This window comes from Echinops telfairi, unplaced genomic scaffold, assembly GCF_000313985.2.
Source record: "Echinops telfairi isolate 266 unplaced genomic scaffold, ASM31398v2 ScPeMD7_34;HRSCAF=130, whole genome shotgun sequence".
NCBI lineage: Eukaryota > Metazoa > Chordata > Mammalia > Afrosoricida > Tenrecidae > Echinops > Echinops telfairi.
The window spans coordinates 3371106-3394662 of NW_022103931.1; the positions used below are offsets into that span (position 1 = coordinate 3371106).

At 41.4% G+C, this 23557-nt stretch overlaps 1 protein-coding gene and 1 pseudogene across 1 annotated transcript in view; both read left to right on the forward strand.

Annotated features, from left to right (window-relative positions):
* The window catches only part of HDAC8 (histone deacetylase 8), a 338343-nt gene extending 317667 nt beyond the window's left edge, over positions 1–20676 (forward strand). Inside the window, exon 9 of the mRNA XM_045290240.1 lies at positions 20105–20676. Within this exon, the coding sequence (XP_045146175.1) occupies positions 20105–20127 (23 nt within the window). The 3' untranslated portion in view covers positions 20128–20676. The remainder of the gene's footprint in view (positions 1–20104) is intronic.
* Positions 12088–12533, forward strand: LOC115869667 (annotated as a pseudogene).
* Positions 20677–23557: the final 2881 nt, after the last annotated feature.

The window sequence follows — 23557 nt, forward strand, 5'->3', positions numbered from 1 at the left end:
ACAATTGATGTATGATGGATTGTGATGAGCCCCTAATAAAACAATTAAAAAAAGAACTCCATTTCAAGACTTCCTTTAGCTATTCTTTTAGGTAGACCTATTGGCAACACATTCTCCTAGTTTTTCTTCCTCTGAGAAATCCTTTTTGTTACTTTTTTATTACTGTGGAATATTATCTCTGGTTTAATTATTTTCTTTCCACACTTAAAAAAATATTGTCACTTCCTTCTGGATCTTATTTCTAGTGAGACATTCATTGTCATTTGAATTGTCTTTCCTTTGTAGGTAATACTTTGCTTCTCTTTTGCGGCTTTCCAAATCATTTTCTTTTTCTCCGGTTTTTAGGAGTTTAATTATGATGTACCTTGACATGGATTTCTTTGGGTGTGTCCAATTTGGGATTCAGTCAGGTTCTTGAGTCTGTAGATTTATATATTTTGCCAAGTTTGGGATATTTGTAGCCATTATTTTTTCATCTACATAGATGTAGATCTTTTACTACCATTTCATCAGTCCCTGAGGTTCTATATTTTTTTATTTTATTTTGGCTGGGTTTGAGTTTTACTTTCTGTCTCTTGTTCAAATTAAGTAATTTCTATTGCTCTCTCTTCTAGTTTACAGATTATTCCTCAGCCCCCTCCATTTTTTGTTGAGCCTGTTCATTGAGTTTTTGTTTCAGTTATATTTGCCAGTTCTAGAATTTTATTTTTTATTCTTCTCTACTAAGGCTTTGTTTTTATTTGCTGAAATGTTTTTCTGTTTCAAAGATGTTTATAATTGCTTACTGAAGTATCTTTATAATGACTGTTTTAAAATCCTTATCAGATAATTCCAACATCTGTGCCATTATTATGTTATCATCTATTATGCTTTTTTCATTCAAACTGAAATTCCTCTAGCTCTTGATATGAGTGATTTTCTAGTACATACTGAAGGTATTGATGAAACTCTGGATCTTATTTAAATATTCTATTTTAGCAGGACTTTTTATGTTAAAAGGAACCCTGGTGGTGTATTGAGTTATGCTTTGGACAACTAACTGCAAGGGTAGCCATTTGAAACCACCAGCCACTCTGTGGGAGAAAGATGAGGATTTCTACTCCCCAAAGGAGTTAGTCTCAGAAACCCCTAGGGGCAGTTCCACCCTGTCCAATACAGAGTTGCTATCCCTGGCAGTGATTTTGTTTGTTTGTTTCGTCTTTGATACTACACCACTAGGGGAAGCGAATGATACTTTATTACCTCCAGGTGGAGGTAAAAGTATAGGCTCCCCCCTTGGCCTTTATTACTACTGAGAGGAGTAGAACTTAGATTTCTTACTAGACCTCCGTTGATGCCACCCTAACCAGGAATGAGAGTGGCACCTTGTTATTGCTCCCTGTGTCGTCTTTACTGACGCTGGCGTGGATGGACCTCCTTACCATAGAGCAGAGAAGTTGAAGCTTATGCACAAAGTTTAGAAGCCCTAATGGTATAGTGACTAATTATTCCACTGCTAGCCAAACCAACAGTTGCTCGACAAGAGAAAGATGTGGCAGACTGCTTCTTTAATGATGGGATAGTTCTAATCTGCCCTACATGGTTCTCTACAAGTCAGAATCAACTCAGCAGGTTTATTTTATTTTGTTGGTTTTGAACCAAAGATTGCTTCCTATTTCGAGAGAGCAAAGACGAGTGCAGAAAATCAAAGATGCAGAGAACAATTAGTCCAAAGGCCAGGTGGACCACATGAACCCCAGGCACCATGACCCTGAGACCAGAGGACTAGGTGGTGCTGGCTACTCTTACTGATTGCTCTGAAAGGGATCCCACTCGGAGGTCATGGATAGAGTAGGGGGGGATGTGGAACAAAATTCAAAATAAGTGAGACCAAAACAACACAGGCTTAGTAGTCTCAGAAACTGGTGAAACCTCCCAGACTGTGGCCTTTAGTCACTGGTTAAGCCTGAACTGAATTCATCCCTGTGTCTCAACTTTCAACCAAATGATGGACAGGGCTATAAGGTGAACAGGAACACCAGGGAGGTACACATTCCTTAGAACAAGATCAAAAGGGCAGCATTTGCCGAGCGATAAAGCTCAGAAGGCAAAAAAGGGATAGGAAAAAAGGAATAGAAACAGTGAAGACAGGAAGTAAGAAGTGTGCTGTTAGATTGTAGGGATTGCAGTCGAGGTCACAAAACAAAATCCGTGTACATTTTTTAATGGAAAATCAATTTACTCTGTAAACTTTAACCCAACTCACAATAAAAATTTGAAGCTGAAATATGGAGCAAATGCAGTATTTTCCTCTGCCTGTTGGCACTGTGGGCTATTGTATACTAATGGCTTTTGAAGAGCAGTTGGAGGCTTTTAGTTGTATTTAATTAAGCAGCTCTTCTGTTTGCCTAAAGTACATGCCCAGGGGCAATTACCCAACAAGCAAGGTAAGCAGGGTTTACGTGTGCTTTCTTACTTGTGCTTGCTTAGTAACTACAGATTAGTAAATAAACACGTTTGCTTATTGGGTAATCTGACACTATACATACCTACAGCAACTGTATTGCTTGTGCTCCTCCAAGTCTTTAGCTGTAACATAAATGAAGGACAAAGGGAAGTTTGGAAACCACTGGAGAAAATATGGTAAATCACTCAGGGTTGTGGAATGCCTGACTGTTGACAACTTTCTTTCTACCCAGAGGCCTTTTCACCTAACAAGTGAGTTTCAGGTGCTGTCTTCAGCACAGCAGCCAAATCCAGCAGTGCTGAGAATTATTTGATGCCAGAATAAGCAGGTCCAGCCTCCCTGGCCTTGCTGCTGGAAGGCAGCGTCTACATGATTCTCACCACAGAGGTCCAGAGGGAGGGAGCTCTGCAGACATCCCATCCCATGAACTCCTCTGCATTACCTGATCAAGGATCTCCTCAAATTTAAAAAAAAAAGGATATCCTCACGCTGTAGTCAATGCCCCCACGCCCCCACCCCCTGCCCAGGAGCACTGTCCTTTGAGAAAGGAAAGCATCTCTATCGATTTCTGACGTCCCACATCCTTCTGCCTCTGTGCAGCTCCAAGCATATTTTGAAGGGAGATTTCATAAATATTTCTAAATTGAGATCGAATTTCAAGCCTATTGTGACATGCAAATTAGGCCTGCTTGCTCCTTAGCAACAGTGCAGCTGATGTGCCTAGAGAGGGGCCATAAAATAAAAACATCAAAGTGATTAAGTGTGCCCAGGGAGCATAATTGAGTGCATGAATAAGAGAAAATAAAACAAATTGATTTTTTTTCTAGTGCCAGAAAAACAGAATAATTGAAAACAAAATAATAGACTTTGAAGCAATCAAAGTGAAGAATGCACCATAGTGACGCAGAAATGGCCAGTTGTAGAAGAGATTTATTGTATTTCTATTATTATTTTTACAACTTTAATTTCATTAGCTAATAAATATGAATCAGTTGGAAATTCAGTCAACCAGAGAGGAGCCAGTCCGAAGCCAAGATTTTTATTCGCATCTTTAAAACAAGCCAAGGTGGTGATCTTTAATCTACTTCCATAGGTCCACATATCCTCCCGAACTGAGTAACAGGTTCTAGTAGGCCTCTCTGCTTTAGAGGTGGTGGTATTCTGTTCTGCCAATCACTTTCCACAAGCAGGATTTACAAATTCAGCTTTCCAAAAGGTTGCTTTTATACCTCACCAAGATTCCCCACACACTGCATTGCCTGAGTACAAGCATCTCAATTGAAGAAGGCATTTTCATGTCACTGACCAACACCTATGGTCTGACACTGGGCCCCAGGGGCTGGGGGCAGCAGCACGAGCAACTCCGAGACTATCCCAAGACTGCTGAGCAGTCTGTAGTTTACCGCTTGCCTTCTCTCCCCCAAAATTCACATGTAAAAAACGTGACACTGCAATCTAATCTAAAACCAGGAGGGCCAACCCTTCTAGCCCGGGAACCATAATGCTGGGCTAGGTCAGGGGAGGGGAGACTTCCCGAGCCGACTGTTGTCGGTAGAGCACTGAGGGACACTCAGTGCTGAGTTGAGTTGACTGAAAGTTGAGCTTAGTTCCAGGCTTAAAGGATGACTAAGGGCCATAATCCAGGGGGTTCCACCAATCTGTCCGACAAGTATGCCTGGTCTTTTTTTGTGTTTTTCAGTTTTCCTGCCTATTTTTTCTCCTATTCTATTCATAACCTCCTGCTGTGATCTCTTTTAGAGCAGTCGGTAGTGGTAGCTGGGCTACATCTACTTCCACTAACGGTTGTAGAGGCTAAGGTTTACATGATCCCTTAGTCCTTTGGACCAATGTTTTCATGCATAATTGGGAGCACTGGTAGTGCTGTGGGCCAAGATTGACCTGCTAACCAGAAGGTGGGTGATTCTAACCCACCACCTGCTCCTTCTGCAAAAGAGGCGACTCTGCTTCTCTAAAAATTGACAGGCTCAGAGACTCTCTGGAGCAGTTCTCTGTCCTGTAGCGTCACTATAGAAATCCACTTGGTGGCAATGAATTTTCCTTTTTATCACTCCTCTTTAGGCCAGAAAGGGAGAGAGACCAATAATTGTACCTTAGAGGCTGCTCCAAAACTTTCTAAGACCCCAGTCACTACTCACCGCAGTAGGATGTAGGACATCATCTTTGCAGACCATGCCAGATAACCTTTGTGTGCATGCCTGAGCCCCAAGGCCCAGCAAGACATTCCCTGTAGGTGTTTGATTGTGGCTGAGATGTTTTCATAACTTTACTACTTGGATGCTTTCCTATATTCATAGATGCATTTGCAACACATATAAATACCTATGTAGAAATCACCTCTGCCAAATCTGTAGAGTATTACTATTACTGTTACTCTAGAAGTATATATATAATAATATTTACCCTGCTTTCCTTTAACCCTTGTGCTCCTCGCAGTGTTGTTTTTGTTTGGTCAGTTTGTTCTGATCTCCCCTTATTGTGTATTGCTTTTCCCTTCACCCAAATGATGTCTTACCTTCTAGTTAGTGATTTTCCCTCCCTTCCTCTCCTACCCATTGTTGTTGTTGTTGTTGTTAGGTGCCATCCAGTTGGTGCCAACTCATAGAGACCCTATGTACAACAGAAGGAAACACCACCCTGTCCTGTGCCATCCTCACAATTGTTCTTATGTCTGTGTCCATTGCTGCAGCCGCTGTGTCATTCACTCCATCTGGTTGAAGGTCTTCCTCTGTTGCACTGCCCCTCTATTTTACCAACGTGAGGTCCTTTCCCAGAGGCTGGGTCTTTCCTGATAGTGTATCCAAAGTACATGAAATGAAGTTTTGCCATCCTTGCTTCTACAGAGCATTTCGACGGTGCTTCTTCCAAAACAGATTTGCCGATTCCTTTGGCCATCCTCGGCACTTTTAATATTCTTTGCCAGCACCATAATTTTTTTAAATTTTTAAATCATTTTATTGGGGGCTCTTACAGCTCTTATCACAATCCATACATATATTCATTGTGTCAAGCACACTTGTACATTTGTTGCCGTCATTTTTCAAAGCATTTTCTTTCTACTTGAGCCCTTGGTATCAGCTCCTCTTTTGTTCCCTCCCTCCTTCGTGAACCCTTGATAATTTATAATTTTTTTTTTCATGTCATACACTGATCGCTATCTCCCTTCACCCATTTTTCGGTTGTCCATCCCCTGGGAGGGGTTTATATGTAGATCCTTGTGATCAGTTCTCCCCTTCTCCCCCCACCTTCCCCTTACCATTCTGGTATCACTACTCTCAGTGTTGGTCCTGAGGGGTTTATCTGTCCTGGGTTCCCTGGCCAGCACCATAATTTAAACACACCAGGTCTTCTTCAGTCCTCCATATTCAGTGGCCAAATTTCACATTTATATGAGGCAATTGAAAATAAAATGACTTGAGCCAGGCATGCCTTAATCCCCAAAATAACGTCCTTGCTTTTCAACACTTTATAGAAGGCTTGTGCAGCAGATTTACCCAATGCAATGTATCATTTGATCTCTTGACTGCTGCTTCCTTGAGCACTGATTGTGGATCCAAACAAGATGAAATCCTTGACAACAACCGCTACTCCTGCTAACCGTCAAAGAATGTTTGTATGTGTAAACCTTTTCTTGACCTGTTATAATAGTAGTCTCATATACTATGTGTCCTTTTGTGATTGCCTTATTTTACTCAGCATAATGTCCTCCAAATTCATCCATATTATGAAATGTTTCCCAGCTGCATCATTATTCTTTAACATTGCATAGTATTCCATTGTGTGTCGTTTATCCATCCATCCATTGATGGACACTTAGGCTGTTGTCATCCGATGCTTATTGTGATGGTTACGGTGGACATGAGTATGTACAAAACTATTTTTATGACCCCTCCAAAGAAAGAATCCCTGCACCCCATTCCTCAGCTGTTCACGGTTGGGCTCAGTAGTCCTTCACCTCAGGATCCATAGTGGTGGCTGTGGTGACTAGAATTTCAACTTTTCCTTTCGCATACCCTTGAACTACGCTGGCAGCTGTTGCCAGTTCCAGATGTTCATAGCACACGTAGCCTTCAGGGCTCCACGGTCAGTGGTCATGCATTTGACTCCAGTAAAGGTCTTTGGTACCACTGGGAATGTAAGCCAAGGGTCTGCAGGAGTTGGCAGGGCTGAGACTGGCACTACCGGCTGGTTTAATTGGGACGGCATGGTAAATTATTTATGCCTGCCAGGCAATTTGTCCTGGAGGATTTCTCTTCCTGGAAGCACCTAGTAGCTCAAGGGCAGCTCTCTGACTTTCTGTGGTTACATTCAAGCCCTTCCCTGATATGCCTTGAGCTGAACAGGGAATGTTAACATTTAGCTACTGTCTATAGAAAAGCAAAGAGTTTGTCTCCAGTTCAGGCCTAAAATCCCAACCAAAATTTCTCACTGGTGTTTGGGTGGAGCAAATGACTTTCAAAACTCTAAAGCATTATACAGATGTAAGGCTGTATTATTCTTCCTGCCACTGCTATTCCCATTATCCTGGATTTCCCAGCCCGGAAATTTTCTCTGAAAAAGAAATATCAACCAAAGAACCTGGGAGCACTACCCCCTACCTCCACCCCCCCAAAAGGCAGATAGACAATACAATCCAGCAGATAGACAAACTTCTGGGGCCCAGCTCTACAGGCAGGCTAGAAGGCAAACAGCCCGCTTCTGTGATGTTACCTCTACATTTACTTGTGCCTGTCCCTCCACATAGAGCCAGCATATTTATTCACAAGAGGAGAGGAGAAAATGAATCACAGACTATTTTAGAAATTGCTTTGATTCTGTTTGAGACTGGCGTGTTTTCTTACAAGCTAAGATGAGAGCACCCTAGCCATCACAGTAATACGCTTTAAGAGCTGATATCCTGTAAATGGCAGAAGCCTGGTAGAGAATTATTCTACGACCTTAGTCTCTAATTCAGGTTAGAAGCAGAAAAGTGGTAATTGGTAGTTATACTGAGTTGTCATTGAAAGGCTCTCTGATGACAGGAGGAATCTGTATTCCAAGGTAGGCAATACAGTTGACAATGAAGAACTAAAAATTAAGTCAGTCATCCATATAAGTACATATCCAAGGCTTCACAGAAAACCTTTGTCCTGCCATTGTACTCAGGTAGAAACTGAGATTCTCAAATGATGGGGCAGCAGCTGGATGACTTGCTCTAACCCTACATCACATTCACTAAAACCTCCTCCCGGCATTCAAATCTTTCAGAGGCTCTCCGGGACCACCTAGGCCCTTTCTGGTTTTTCCTTTGGCTACAAAACATTTTTGATTGCCTGTATACATCCTCATCTGTTCCTGCGGCCTAAAATAGTCTTTCCCTGCTTGACCTTCACAGTACTTCTTCCTCTAGGAAGCTTTTCCGTTTCACCCCGCAGCACAGTATACGGACTGGTACTGTGCAGTCTACTATATTGTGTTTACCTCCACATATGTCTCCCTCGCTAGACTGAGAACTCTTTGAGGGCAAAATCTGTGTCTTGTTCTCCTCTGTGACCCCAGAACTCACAAAGGCCCTAGCTTATTGTAGGTGACACCAGTGAAGGCTTTTTAGAATGGATAGGTGGATGAATGTGCCCGATGGGGCTAAGGAAGCTACAGAGAAATCACCATTCAAGATTCTCAAATCACTGCAGGCTAATGGTGGCAGAGCAACTTAGGCCTCAGGGACCCAATTGTAAATGCTTACTGTGATTTTCCTAAAGTGTGCCTCAGGGAAGAAATGAGGAGCTAATACCAAGGGCTCTAGTAGAATGAAAATGTTTTGGAAAGGATAATGGTAACATATGTACAAATGTGCTGGACACAATGGATGTTTAGATTGTTATAAGAGCTGTAAGAGGCCCCGCCCCATTAAAATTTTTTATTTATATATATATAGTGTGTGTGCCTCATATGAGAGACAATTTAAATTAGTACACTTTGTTTTTTCATTTTAGTGGTTATATCTTAAAATATCTGTTTAAAATGTAATAAACTGATCAAGTCTACTATTTCATTATTATTATTTACTAGTAGTAGTAGTTGCTATTGAGTCAGCCCCTAATAACACAGAGGCATGAAACACTGCCCAATCCTGAGCCATCCCCATGTGAAGTTGTGGGTTGGACTCTTGTTTTTCGTGGTTGATGTTTGGAAGGAGATCACTGAGCCTTTCTCCTGAGTTCGACTTAGTCTGGAAGCTCCGCTGAAACCTGTTCAGCATCAGAGCAACAAGCAATCCTCCACTAACGGAATGGTGGCTCTTTCTGAGGTGTATTGAGCAGGAATTGAGCCCAGATAGCCTCCTGGAAAGCAAGAATTCTACCACTTAATTGTCCCTTCCTCCATTGTTCAGCATGGATGGGACCAAAATAGGTATTAAGTTTTAAAAGCAAGGTGATATGAAGAAAAATATTTGAGTTGGCAGCGAATGATTGGAGAAGGGGAAGACAAAAACAGAAAAGAAAATATGATGTAAATATTCATTCAGATTTTAAGTGGATATTACAACATTCCAGGAAAAGGATCCTGAAATCTTGGATTTACTTTTCTGTAGTCCTGCATTCCTCTTAGAACATGCCATCAGTATTGGATGACCCAACCTTGCATGCTGAAAGTGAGGAGGGCTTGAAGCGCTTGCTGATGAAGATCCAGGATGGCAGCCAGCACTATGGATTGCAACTCAATTTAAGGAAGACCCAGGTCCTCACAACTGGACCATCATTGATCTATGGGGGAAAGATTGAAGTTGTCCAGGGTTTCATTTAACCTAGATCGACAGTCAGCTCTCATGAAAGCATCAGTCAAGAAATCAAACGACGTATTGCATTGGGCAAATCTGCCGCAGAAAACTTCTTGCAGGTATTAAAAAGCAAAAATGTCATTTTGAGGACTAAGTGCACTTAACTCGGGTCATGGTATTTTCAATCTCCTTGAATACATGTGAAAGCTGGGCAATGAATAAGGAAGACTAAAGAAGAATTGAAATATTTGAACTATCATGTTGGCAAAAAATATTGAAAGTACCATGAACTGTTAGAATAACCAACAAATGTGTCTTGGAGGAAATACAGCTAGAATGCTCCTTAGAGGCAAAGCTGGCTTGGTTTCACCTACTTTGGATGTGTTCTCAGGAGAGACCAGTCCCTGGAAGAGGACACCATGCTTTGTAAAGTAAAGGGTCAGCAAAAAGAGGAAGACCTTCAATGAGATGAATTGCCAAATGGCCACCACAAGGTGCTCCAACATAGCAACACATGTGAGAATGGTGCAGGACCAAGCAGTGCGTCGCTCTGTTGTCATAGGATCGCTGAGTCAGAATCAACTCAATGGACATCTGGCAACATGTTCTTCTTTTTCTGTGCTGCCAACAGTCTTTGACACCTCCAAACTCCTGTGACACGGACTGACTTCACCATTTACCGATTGCCCTAATAACATCTTTTTGTGAACATGTTGCTTACCTCAACCACATTTATAAGGTTCTTAAGAGCAGTGACCAAAACTTGAAGCCTCCGTAAAGTGAATGAGAAAGTGCTTTATGAACTTTCCGGTAGCTGTACAAACATTCTTTCTTTCTGTGACTTTTTATTGAACGCCTGCTATATGCTAGTCACTATGGAAGGTCATATTGAGACAGTAATGAACAAAACAGACAAGGTCCCTGCCCTCACAGAACTTGAGAGAGAAGACAGTAAGCAAATAAACAAACACATAATGATGTTTTCAGTGTGCAAAGTACATTGAAGAAAATAAAACGGGATGATGTAACGAAAAAAGAATTACTGGTTTGGGAAACACAGGAGTAGATGCACAGAGTTAAGTACTGTTGTAGGGTCTAGAGGAGAAGGGGGAGGGGGAGGGAGTAAACAATGCATGTGGAAGCGGGGAGGGAGTACTAGACCTGGTGGTGATTACACAACTCATTTTAAAAGCAATTTAACCATGGTGGCAGAGTGGGAGGAGAAAATATTCTAAAAGTGATTGTACAACTCTTCTTGATATGAGTGAAATATTGAATTGTGTGATATGTGGATTAAATGCTATTAAAGCTGCTTTGGGGGAAAAAAGTTGCTGGAGAGGTTGGCTACTTAGATTGGGTGTTCTTAAGACCTGCATTGGGCTGCTAGCTGCAAGGTCAACATTTCAAAACCACCAGCTGCTCCACAAGAGAAAAATGAGGCTTTCTCCTCCCATAAAAAGTTACAGTCTCAGAACCCCACAGGAGCAGTTCTGCTCTGCCTATAGGGTCGCCGTGAGTCAGAATCAAGTCGATGGCAGTGGGAAGACCTCTGGGAAGTGACTTCTGAATCAAGACCCGAATAATGAGAAGAGCCAGAAATGGGAATATCTGAGGACAGGTCATTCCAGGCAGAAGCAACAGCAAGTGCAAAGTGTGAGGTTTGGTGTTCCAGCTCTGACATCCACAGGGGAACTAGTAAGTTCCAGATCCGTGTGGTTTCTTGGGGTCCAGAGATAAGCCAAGCTCGCTCACATACATACACACACACACACACAGCCAGCGCAGCAGCAAAAAATTAAGCCACGGGTTTATTAAAGCATGGAGTTGCCTCAGAAGGCATGAAACAGGTCCCTCTGTAGTTGAGAAGGACACCTTAAGCATAGATCAGATACAGTTCACTCAGGGTCCCCCCTTGCGAACTGAGAAGGGAATGTGTCTAGGGGGATGCTTCTAGTTTTTAAATGACACTTTTAAATGAGAGGGGTTGCCACTTTGCAGATGGTCAAGCAACCTTCTAATTAGTTACTCGTTTTCCTTGGCTCTCATATATGGTTTCTTTCCGTTTTATCTGGGCTGCAGCTCTGGGCAAGCATGTCTCAGAATGTTTCGGGATTATCTCTGAGTACAATCCTGTGCTAGGTTTTTCGTTAGAGCCTGGCTTCAAGGTTAAGGCATTTACCAAACCAGTTCTCACAGAGTCTTTTGTTCATAACTTGGTCTTACAGGGTCCTTTGTCCATTCTCTTAGCAGACAGTGCAGAAGCCTCTGTTCTGTCCCTGTTACAAAGAAGAAGGCCCAAAATGAAGAAAGGAATTTGTGTTAAAGCAACATAGAAAAGGTGAACTAGAAGAGAGGGAGCCAGAAGGTTGGTGGTAGGAGACAGGAGACATGAAACCCGATCTTACCAGGTTTTGTTATCAACTTCTACTTTTATGGATCATGATTTGGGTGTTGATTGTATTATATTATAGGTGTGATTGGAATCCTCTAGAGGTCTTTGAGAATAGGAGTGATGTTTAATGTTTTAATGAGCTAGGTTTTAATAAAATATCTGGGATGCTTTATAGAAGGAGGATATAGGTAATCAGTTCTGAGGCTATTGGACTTGTCCAAGCAAGGGGCAAGGGTGGTTTAGACTAGTCAGAAGAGTAAACAGTGGAGGAAATAGAATATAATTTGGGCGTTGCTGCCCAACAACCAGAGACAGTCCTGCCATGGCTGTAGCTCCTACAGCCTCCTGACAGTGTGGTCTAATTTAGAAAATCAGCCGCTGCCACTGCACAACAGAAACAACTACGAGGAAGACTAACAGCCCTTGTCACCGCTAGCCAGCGTGGGTGGAGTTCCCCGGGTGGACCTGCCGATGAACAACAGCAGTGGCAATGGGAAAATAGAATTTGTACCTTCTTCATCCTCTGTCCACCCTGGAAGTATGGAGAAGATCCTTTTGGATGCATAACATGAATCAGGACAGAGACATTCGAGGGGCGGCTCTCACTAGCACAGCCCTTGCCCACAAGAAGATGGACAAATTATGTGAGAAAAAGTGGAGCCATGTTGTATGATATGTGGATTACATGCCAGTAAAACAGTTAAAAAAAAAGTGGAGCCATGAAGAAAGGGGGTATTTTCTTTGCAGAATTTCCTAAGGTGTTCATTCCACCTCTCGTCATTTCTCGTGTTTGGGCATTGAGGCTAGGCGTCTGGACTGGAAAAGGTTTGAGTACCTCTCCTGCCAGCACCTACGGAGAAAAAGTAAAGACCTTGGAAATGTATGTGCATTGTGAAGTGACATTATTTTCACATTAGTTTATTTGAACTTGAGACCATTGTAAGCATGGCCTACCACCCTATTTTTATATAGCCAAGGGCCAGTAACTTAAAATGTAATATTTCATCCAAACTGTGTCGAGGCATTTTACTATCCTCATTCCCTTTTTGGCCTGTGAGACACTTTAGACTTTCCTAACAGATGTTACTGTTTCGAAATTTGCAAGGGCTTCTTCGCAAACACCACCAGCAGATTACAACTTTGTCAACAATGCTGTCGTCTCCTTCTTGTCACCACCTGTCTTGCATCACTGATGATATAAATTCACTCTGACAACATAACTATCATTCCTCTCTTTAAATGAGATTGGGCTAGCAAATGATAATAAAGCTTTGTTGTTGTTGATGTTGTTTTCCAAGACAAAGGAAATATTCCTGTGTTAGTCTGGGCTGACTAGACAAACAAATCCAGAGACACTCATATATATGTAAAAGAGAGTTTTATATTAAAGAGTAATGGTATATTAAGAAAACATCCCTGCCCAGTCCAGATCAAGTCTGTGAGTCCGATATTAGTCCATATATCCAACACCAGTACATGAATTCCTCTTCAGACTCACGCAACACATGCAATGGAAGATCACAGGGCAGTGGGTGGAAAGTCTTGTGGATCCCATGGCAGTGGAAACATCTCAGCACTGGCGTGGGTCTCCACATGGCTCCTCCAGCTGCAGGGCTCTGGCGCCATAGCTCCATATGCTTGTCAGCAGGAAGAAGAAGCAAAGAGAGAGTGCGTGTCCTGTCTCTAGGGAGGAAGACAGGAATTCCCAGAATCCTCAGAAGAAGGCCATACCCACACAGAGGCTTCATTGTCTATGACCTGATTGACAGGCTAGACTCTACCCCTTCCTCAAGTTGACAGTAGAGTATATAACTGCCAAATTCCCTAAACTTGAATTTAGAGTAATTACAAAATAGAAAAAAAACCCAAGATACAAGTAAAAAACAACCTGGGTTATGAACATTTGTTTTAGAACAAAACAAAAGAAAATATTTTGGAGGTAGAATTGACAAAACTTGCTAATAGATTGAAATGGGGGATGGGAAATGAAAGAAGAAATAAAAACAAACCCCAGTCAATGTCCTGAAAAACCTTACAATTCTATATCTGTATTATCTCAATATAGTCGCCACTATCCACATGTGGCTATCTAGAATTAAATTCAATAAAATTTAAAATTCATGTCCTCACTTGCAGTTGCTCACTTTCAATTGCTCAATAAACCCGCTGCTATCGGCTCAGTACTGACTCACCGTGGCCTTGATAGGGCAAGGTCGAACTTAGCCGCCTTATAGGACAGAGTAGAGCTGCCCCTGTGAGTTTCTGAGACTGTAACTCTTACAGGAGTAGAAAACCTCATCTTTTTCCCAAGGTGGTTTCAAACTACTGCCCTTGCGGTTAGCAGCCTAACATGTAACTACTATGCCATCAGGACTCCCTAAGTGCTCAATATCTCTATGATCTAGAACATTTCCCTCATATTACAGTTTTATTGAACAGTGCTGCTCTATGTTTTACAGGCACCTAGCAGAGTACCTGATGTAGAATCGTCACTCTGTACATTTTTATTGAATTAACAGATGAACAAATGAGTCAGCCCAACAGGGAATCTGCAGAACCCAGGCTTCCTGAGTCCTACTTCATTAAGTACTTCCTTATACATTAGAGGTATGACGACCATATAATTTATCATATTTTGGAGTGGAAAATGGTTGCCATTAACCCATGAACCACATCTTGCTCCCATTTTTTATTTTAAATTTGACCACACATACCAAGGTTCTACACAATATTCCTTGAAATGTTAAGGCAATTGTCCACATTTAACAGTGGGAATTTTGCATCCAAATAGAAATGTCTGACTTCTCTTGAACAAAACAAAGATCTTGTCACACTGAACCCACATTGCTGCACAAGAGTCAATGCCTGGAACAGAGTAGATCCCCCCCCCTTTATGAGCATGTACATTCTTATCTGGTGTAAAACCCACCCCAGCTTTTTAAATCTTTTACTCTAAGACAAGCGTCAATTTCCATTTTTCATGTCGTTTACAATGCTTTTGTTGGGTCTTCTTTTCTAGGAGAGTTGAGAGGAAACTATTGCTTATACTAATGTTGTGATTCCATGGGAAAATGAAAAACAAAATCACGAGGGACTCATGTCTTACCCTCAGTCTGCTTTCTTCCCGTTACATTCTTGGTCTCTATTCGCATTTGAATTTGCCCCTCTGTTCTGTCCATGTATCTCTTCAGGCTCGAGACCCTGCTGGCCTTCAGAATGTTCTCATGCTACTCCCCAGTACTGGAAAAGCAGGATGTGAGAAGCAAACAATGGGCTTTATATAAAGCTAGAAATGTATCGTTCCTCGAGCTCAACATTGCTCATGGTGGAGATTATTTCTGTTATTTTTGTTAATTGCCCACAAATGTGACGGGAAAGTGAAACAGAGCAACAAGGAATATACTACTCCCCTTTCTTTCTGTGAACATGGGTTGTGATAACACTTTAGGCACGGCAATTTGTACATTTGTGAATTTTTTTGTTCATTTAGCAAGCTCTGGTCATACCGCTAGAAGGACCTTAGCATCAGAATCCCCTGTAGGTTTTCCTCAGAAGAGACCGCAGCACAGAAGAACAGACGTGGAGATAGGGAAGTACTGATGGAGCATATTTAAGCTACAGAGTTGGACTTCATTTGTGGATAACTGAGAGCTGCAGAAGTGTTTCTGCGTTAGAGAAAGGATGTGCTAGACATAACTGTAGTGTGTGGGATAGCTCCAGAGGCAGGGGCACCAGTTTAGAGCTCTTCTGAGTGACCTGAGTGAGAGGTGGAGATAACTGGAAACAATGGGACAGAAAGGAAGTGTCCGATTTGTGATACATCTTGTGGTTAGGCTGGGCAACTAATGAGACATGGAAACTTGAAATGAATCAAAGAATCTCCGAAAATTGTGAGCTTGGGTCATTGAAACACCAGAATCATGATCCATAAAAGTAATAGTGGATAAATTAGACCTCATGAAAACAAAAAGCTTTTGCTTTGCAAAAAAGCCAGTTATGGTTGATGAATTTCTGGTAAGAATGTAAACTGCTGCTGCTGCTGCTGTAGAAAACCACTTGACAGTTCCTGAAAAAGTGAAACATAGACTTACCAAGTATATACCCTAAAGACTTAGAAATGGGTACTCAAATCGACATTTGTATCCCAGTGTTCATTGCACTATTATTCACAAGAGCCAAACGGTGGAAACAGCAGAAGTGTCCATGTACAGACTAATACTCAACTTACTGCCATCAAGTCATTGCCAACTCATAGCGACCCTATAGGACAGAGTAGAACTGCCCCTGGGGGTTTCTGAGACTGTAACTCTTTATGGTAGTAGACAGCCTATCTGTCTCCCATGGAGCTGCTTGCTGGTGGTTTCAAACTGTTGACCTGGCAGTTAGCAGCCCAGTGTTTATTCCACTCACTATGCCACCGGGGCTTATGCAAAGATCAATAGACAAACAAAAATGTGGTACATGGGTACTATGGGATCATACTCAGCCTTAGAAATGAAGGCCTGAAGCACGCCATAACACAGATGAACCTTAAAAGCACATTAAGTAAAATAAGTCAATCACAAGATGACAAATGTGGTATGATCCCACGTATATGAAATATCTCAAGTGGGCAAACGCAAAAAGACAGATGCTTATTAGTGTTGTTTTTTTTAAACATTTTATTAGGGGCTCGTACAACTGTTATCGCAATCCATACACATCAATTGTGTAAAGCTCATTTGTACATCGTTTCTCAAAACATTTTCTCTCCACTTAAACCCCCAACATTAGGTCCACATTTTTCCCCTCCCTCCCCGCTCCCCCCTCCCTCATGAGCCCTTGATAGTTTATAAATTGGTATTTTGTCATATCTTGCCCTGTCCAACATCTCCCTTCACCCACTTTTCGGTTGTCTGTCCCCCAGGGAGGAGGTCACACACAGTTCCATGTAATCGGTTCCCTCTTTCCTACCCATTCTCCCTTTACCCTCCCTGTTTTGCCACTCACACCACTGGTCCTATAGGGCTCATCCGTCCTGGATTCCCTGTATTTTCAGTTCCTATCTGTACCAGTGTACCTCCTCTGGTCTAGCCTGACTTGCAAGATCGAATTCGAATCATGGTAGTGGGAGCTTATTAGTGTTTAATAGAGGTGATTTAATGGGCTCAAACATGAGAACAATTGTGAAGATGGTGCAGGACCAGGCAGTGTTTCCTTCTGTTGTACATACTACCAAACATCTCATGGAATTTAGTTCGTTAGTTTGGAAGATTGGGGGTTGTGGTTTCATGAGACATCACAGTTAATTGGCCAAATAATGTGTTTAGTGTGGAGTAGAATTGCCCCAAAGGGTTTCCCAGGCTGTAACCTTTACAAAAACTGACTTCCACATCTTTCTCACATAAAGTGACTGGTGGGTGCAAATCACCAACTTTTCAGTTTGCAGCTGAATGCTTTAAGTACTGTGCCATCAGTACCCCTTCAAGACACAAAAACTGATCCCTATTCTCCTCTAGACTAACAGAGGAAGAAGTAGAATCAGGAAAAGGAGGAGAAATGGAATGTGTGACTAATTGCCTCCATAAACAACTCCCTTCTTTATTATGAGACCAGAAGAACTGGATGGTACCGAGCTACATTACTGAACGCTTTGATCAGATTCTATAGAAGAATCCTGATCAAGAGGGGGGAAATCTAGAAAAGAATTTAAAATTCTGATGGAATATAGATTTGCTGGAGCCATGGAGGCTGGATGAGCCCTTGTTACTACTGCCCTGAGACATAAACTTGAAAACACCCCCTGAAGTCTTCTTAAAACCAAATAATACTTTAACTTAACTACTAAAGACTGTCTGCCTTGAGTATCATATTCTTTTAAGATTTATCTATATGGGATCCAATTGATAACAGCAACTCAAAAGATTTGATAAGAAACTTAAGGAGCAGTGAATATATTAAGATGGGGGGGGGGTGAGAGAAACTCTGAAAAAAAGAGATGAGAATGGTTGCTTAACTTGAATTATTGGCACCAAATTGTACGTGCAGAAACTACCGAATGGTGTATGTTCTCAACAACTGCAGAAAGCTTTAACGGTTATAAAAATAAGTTTTATTCTTGAAAAAACCCACAATGAGAAATCACTACAAACCTAATCAAATGTTTTTGGGTTTTTTTAAGTGGATGCTGGCAAGGATCCAGAGAAATTATTACCCCTACACTGCTGATATGAATGTAAAGTGATACACCAACTCTGCTCGGGAAAATAACAGTTCCTCATTTTCTTTCTTTTTTTACTCCTTTCTATTGTGTTGAAAATACACTAGAAGACACAACAATGCAACAATGTGCACATGTATAATTAAATGACAGAATATTTTCTTCAATTTGGGCAACTATCCTTTCTATACTTATCCAAATTATTCTACCAGTATTAACATAAATTCGTTGCCCCCCAAGCAAAAATCCCTTCTTTTACTCTCCTTCCCACAGTTGATAACCATTACTAATTTATGATTTCTATATATTTGCTTCTTTCATATAAGTGAGATCATACAGTAGTTGTCCTTTTGTGATGAATTTATTTCTCTCAGTGGAATGTTTCCAAGGTTCATCTATGCTGGGGTATGCATCAGGACTTCATTCTTTTTATAACTAATATTCCATCATATGTACCATTTATATACTCGAGTATAAGCCGAATTTTTTTCAGCACATTTTTAATGCCGTTTTTGTGGTAAAATTGGTGCCTCGGCTGATATTCGGGTTGGCTTGTACTCGAGTATATACGGAATATACCACATGAAGGCCTGAAGCATGCCATAACATAGCATTCTGGCAGTTTTGTTTATTCAGTCATCTTTTGGGGTTTTACACAGCAGGTTGACCCAAAGCAGGTGTCACTGGATTTCTTTTTCTTTTGTATCATTTTATTGGGGGGAAGGGGCCTCTTACAAATCTTATAAATATCCATTATTCAATTGTATTAAGGACACTCATACATATGTTGCCAATAACATTTCCAAAACAATTTCTTTCTACTTGAGCCCTTGGTATCAGCTCCTCTTTTTCCCCCTCCCTCCCCCACCCTCCTACCTTCGTGCATCCTTCATTTGATTTCTTGACTGCTGTTTCCAATGAGTACTGATTGTGGATCTAAGCAAGATGAAATCCTTGAGAACTTCAATCATTTCTCCATTTATCACAGTGGTTCTCGACCTTCCTAATGCCATGACCCTTGAATACAGTTCCTCATCTTGTGATGACCCCCCAACCATAAAATTATTTTCGTTGCTACTTCATAACTGTAATGTTGCTACTGTTTTGAATTGGGTGACCCCCTGGGAAAAGGGTCATTTGACCCCCCAAAGGGGTCACGACCCACAGGTTGAGAACCGCTGATTTATCATGCTGTTACCTACCGGTCCAGTTTGAGGATGTTTTGTTTGTTTTGTCTTGTTTTACACTGAGTGGTCATCCATACTGCATCCCGTGATTGTCATCAGTAAGTCAGCGCTTCAGTTCTCCTCACTTTCAACAAGCAAGGTTGCATCATCTCCATATCACAGGTGGTTCCAATTTTGAAGCCCCGTTCTTCTTCACATAATCCAGCTTCTCTGGTTATTTGCTCAGCATTCGGAAAATAAATATGGTGAGAGGATACAACCCTGATGCACACCTGTCTTGATTGTAAATCATGCAGTATTCCCTTGTTCTCTTTGCCCAACTCCTCTTGATCCACATACAGGTTCCACATGAGTACAATGAATTGTTCTGGAATTCCCATTCTTCTCAAGCCTATGCATAGTTTGTTCTGGTCCGCACAGTCTTTGCATAGTGAATAAAGTACAAGTAAACATCTTTCTGGTTTTCTTTGCTTTCAGTCAATATGCATCTAACATCAGGGTAGAATGATATCCCTTCTTCCATGTCCTCTTCTGAATCAAACCTGGATTTTTGGCAGCTCCCTCTCAAGGTACTGCCAAGAAATTTAGAAGACACTTACCTGGCCAACTGACTAGAAAAGATCCATATTTGTATCCCTCCCAAAGAAAGGTGATCCAACAGAATGTGCAAATTATAGAAAAACATCATTGATATCGCACGCAAGCAAAATGTTGTTGAACACCATTCAACAACAGTTGCAGCAGTCAGCTGGTAGTCAATTCAAAACAAAAACCAAACTCACTGTCATTGAGTGGATTCCAACTCACTGCGACCCTGGAGAATAGAGTTGAACTGCCTTGTGGGTTTCTAGGACTGTAAGTTTTCACAGGAATTTAAAAAAAAATCATTATTCTCCTGTGGAGCCACTGGAGATTTTTTGACTGTTGACCTTGCAGTTAACAGCCCACCACATAACCCACCATGCCAGTATTGTATGGGATGAGCCATAAGTTTCTCACCCAGCAGGCTTGGCTGGACTTGTTTTGTTTTTCCACAGCTTTATTGAGGTATAATTTATATATGTTACCTGAATTTGAATTTTGTTTTCTCTTCTGTTTACAGGGAATTTAAAACATGTGACCTAGTTCACAAAAAGATCAGGTTTCCAGAGCTGAGAAGCAGTGCCGGTAATCAAGACAGCATGTTTATGTGAGCAGTTTGTGGAATTTGTAACTGCAGGGGAAATTTGGAAGAAATTACTTCCTGAAGATTTCCAAGGAGCACCAGTTGGCAGCTGACCTCCTTGGGTGAGGCAAGCAGGCATCCCAGAGGCTTCTATTAGGCATATGAGAACAGAGAGATTTCTAAAAATTAAAGTGTTTCTTTAAAACACGCAGAAATACAGTTTCTAATAATTGAAAATTATTTTTAAGCAAGTCGGGGAGGGGGATATCTTTATTTTCTTAAAGGAGGCAGATTAGAAGCTGAAGGGAGATGATGGAGCTTGAGTCACCAGCTGGGTGACGGGAACAGTTGCCATAACTGCAAGGTCAGTTTGGGCCTCAGAGCCGGGTAGGTGGAGCCCTGGGAGAGTGGGGTTTGTCAGCAGAAGGGGAGATAGGGAACAGTCCACTTGTGCTCTTTTGAAGGGTTATGTATCTATTTTGTTTTTCAATAAAATATTTGAAAACTTACCTTGTGGTCCTGTTGTCTTCATTTTAAACTGCAACTGACAACATACCCAGTTCTGAACTTTTCCTTTTTGCTGAAGTGCCAAGAATAACCCTGCTGCTTCCACACTTTGCTCTGTGCAGCCTCGGAGATAAACCCTGAGTGTAAGATCTCACTAAAGAACCAATATGTCTCTAGCCCCAGCCCCGGGGACAGAGTGCCAACTTTGTCCCCCACTTTCAGTGAGGAGGAAGTCTCATAGGAATTTGTACTCTACAGTCATTCTGGCATCCAACTCAGGGAGAAATTTAGGGATGAGAAGGCCAAGGTAGTATGTCAGATCTAAGAGGGACATTTTGATGGGCATAGAGCAGCTGTTCTCAACCTGTGGGTCGTGACCCCTTTGGGGGGGTTGTTGAACGACCCTTTCACGGGTCGCCCGATTCATAACAGTAGCAAAATTAGTTATGAAGTAGCAACGAAAATTACTTTATAGTTGGAGGGTCACCACAACATGAACTATTAAAGCAAAAGGGTCACGGCATTAGGAAGGTTGAGAACCACTGGTATAGAGGATACTTCTCCATCAAATATAGTCATTCGATATACTTAGGCATGGGATACAATTGGGATATATTGAAAACGTGTTGTCATTGACCCCGTGTATCCGAGTATAACTCCCCTCCATTGGGTTCAATCACTGATGTTTGGAAGTAGATCATCAGCCTTTGTTCCCAAGTGCCTCCGGGTGAACTCAAATCTCTAGCCAGTCAGTTAGCAGGCTAGTACATTAACTGTTCGCAACTTAGAAATGGCAAGATGGAAAAATGGGAATGAGGCAATTTGTAGAAGGCTATGGAGGACAGTGGGAGCCCAAAATCCATCTGCAGCCTCTGGTGGATCCCTTCGAGCCACACGCGGGGGACTCGAACACTTTACTATCAAACAGTGATGACTGTAAACTTGATTATGGTGGATCGCACAAAGTGTAATCTGATACTTGGCAGGTTGACCTCCCTCTTGACCCAGCCTGAATTTGTTCTAGGCTCAAGTATTTCTTGCTTGTTCCATGACAAAAATTTCTTTCCTGGTTGTAGGAGCCCCTCATAAAATGATTTTTTTTTAATTTCTTCCATGACTTTTTAAATATTAATAGTAGCCTTTTCTTTCTTGCTCTTTATTTGAATTTTTATCTTTATATTATTATTTTATTTTGGTTTTGTTTTCTGTTTGTTTCTTTCTTTTGGGTTTCCCAGATTTTGAAGCACAGAAGGAGTAGATGCATAGAGACAATAACTGATACAATGGTTTATTGTGAGTGCGGTTGGGGGGGCAGATGGGGAAGGTGAGATTTGGGGAGCAAACAATGCAGGAAGGGGGAGGAAGCACTAGAACTGATTGTGATTATGTGTGTAAAACTCGTTTTGAAAGTAATTTAACCATAGAAGTGTATGATAACGTGAATATATCAAGAAAACCACTAAAAAAAAAAGAAACCAAACTTGACCCATGGTCACCACGGGTGAAAGGGAAAGAGTTGTTGCCTAGGAGGCATTGAGTTTATGTCAGCGGTGGTGGAATCACTTGGGAAAGGATCTAATAATGGTTGTACAACAGGAAGAGTATCAATGGCACTGAATATTATTCAAGAAGAAGTTGTGGGGTTGGAGAATGTTTTCTTGTGTGTACATTTTTGCCACAATTAGAAAAAAAAATACTTACATGAATAACAGTGGTTCCAGGAAGAAGAAACTTCTAGAATTGAATATGGTGACAATTGTACAACTCTTCTTGATCGGATTTAATCATTTAATTGTATGAATTGTGGTTGACATGCTAATGAAACTTTAAAATATTAAGAAAATGAGGTGAGGGATAATGAGAAAGATGGAAGAGAAGGGACACATAAAATTCATGATTTTATTCACCAAATATCTATTAAATCCCTTAGCCTCCTAGGACCTAAAGGAGAGGTAAGGACATAGCCCTGTCCTGGCCATCTGTGAGCTCACAGGGGAAAGGAGGGGGAGGGAAAGAGCAGATCATATGTTTTCTACTCTATTAGCAACATGAGCCTAGAGTTGTAGGAGTCCTGAAAAGGAGGCTGCTTGCCACACTGGGGCAAGCATTCTGGAGCATTTCAAAGAGGATGAAGTTTGAACTGAGCTTTGTAGGGTAAGTTATATTTCTCTAAGCCTTGGAGCAGGGAAAGGACATTTACAGAAGGGAGTGGGAAAATACCTGACTATGTCCCAGAATGAAAGAGCCAAACTTTTTTGAAAAACCAGTTTTATTGGCATATACAGTGAACCCTCGTTTATCGCGGTTAATCGGTTCTAGACCCTACCGTGATAAATGAAATTCCGCGAAGTAGGATTCCTTATTTGTAAATCAAATATTTTCGTAGTTGGAGCATAGAGGACATGAAAAAACACCCTTTAGTCACCATTACACTCGTATTACCCAATTTATTAAACGAAAAAGGGAAAATACAGTAAAACATTTTGGACGTTACAATGATCCAAACGGCTAGGACAGACTCCGTTTTTACTATGAACTTATTACGACTTGTCACGATGCGCTTTGCTTCCTTGTTGAAAGTGAAAGTAGCCGTAGCACGGATGTTTTTTTCCTCTTTACGGATGGAGCGAACGGAAGAGTCATTCAAGTCGAAATGGCGTGCAACCTCCACGATTTTCTTGCCATCTTTGATCATATCCAAAAGTTTTACCTTTTCCTGGATGGTGAGCACCTTCCTCTGGCGCTTATTTTTATTGTCAGAAGGCTTAGAAGTAGCAGCTCGTTTAGGAGCTATCATAGGACTTAGATAAAATTTCTTAAAAATCGCAAACAATTACAGTATACTGTACAAAAGCAAAAATGCATCTGATACGTAGCTCCGAT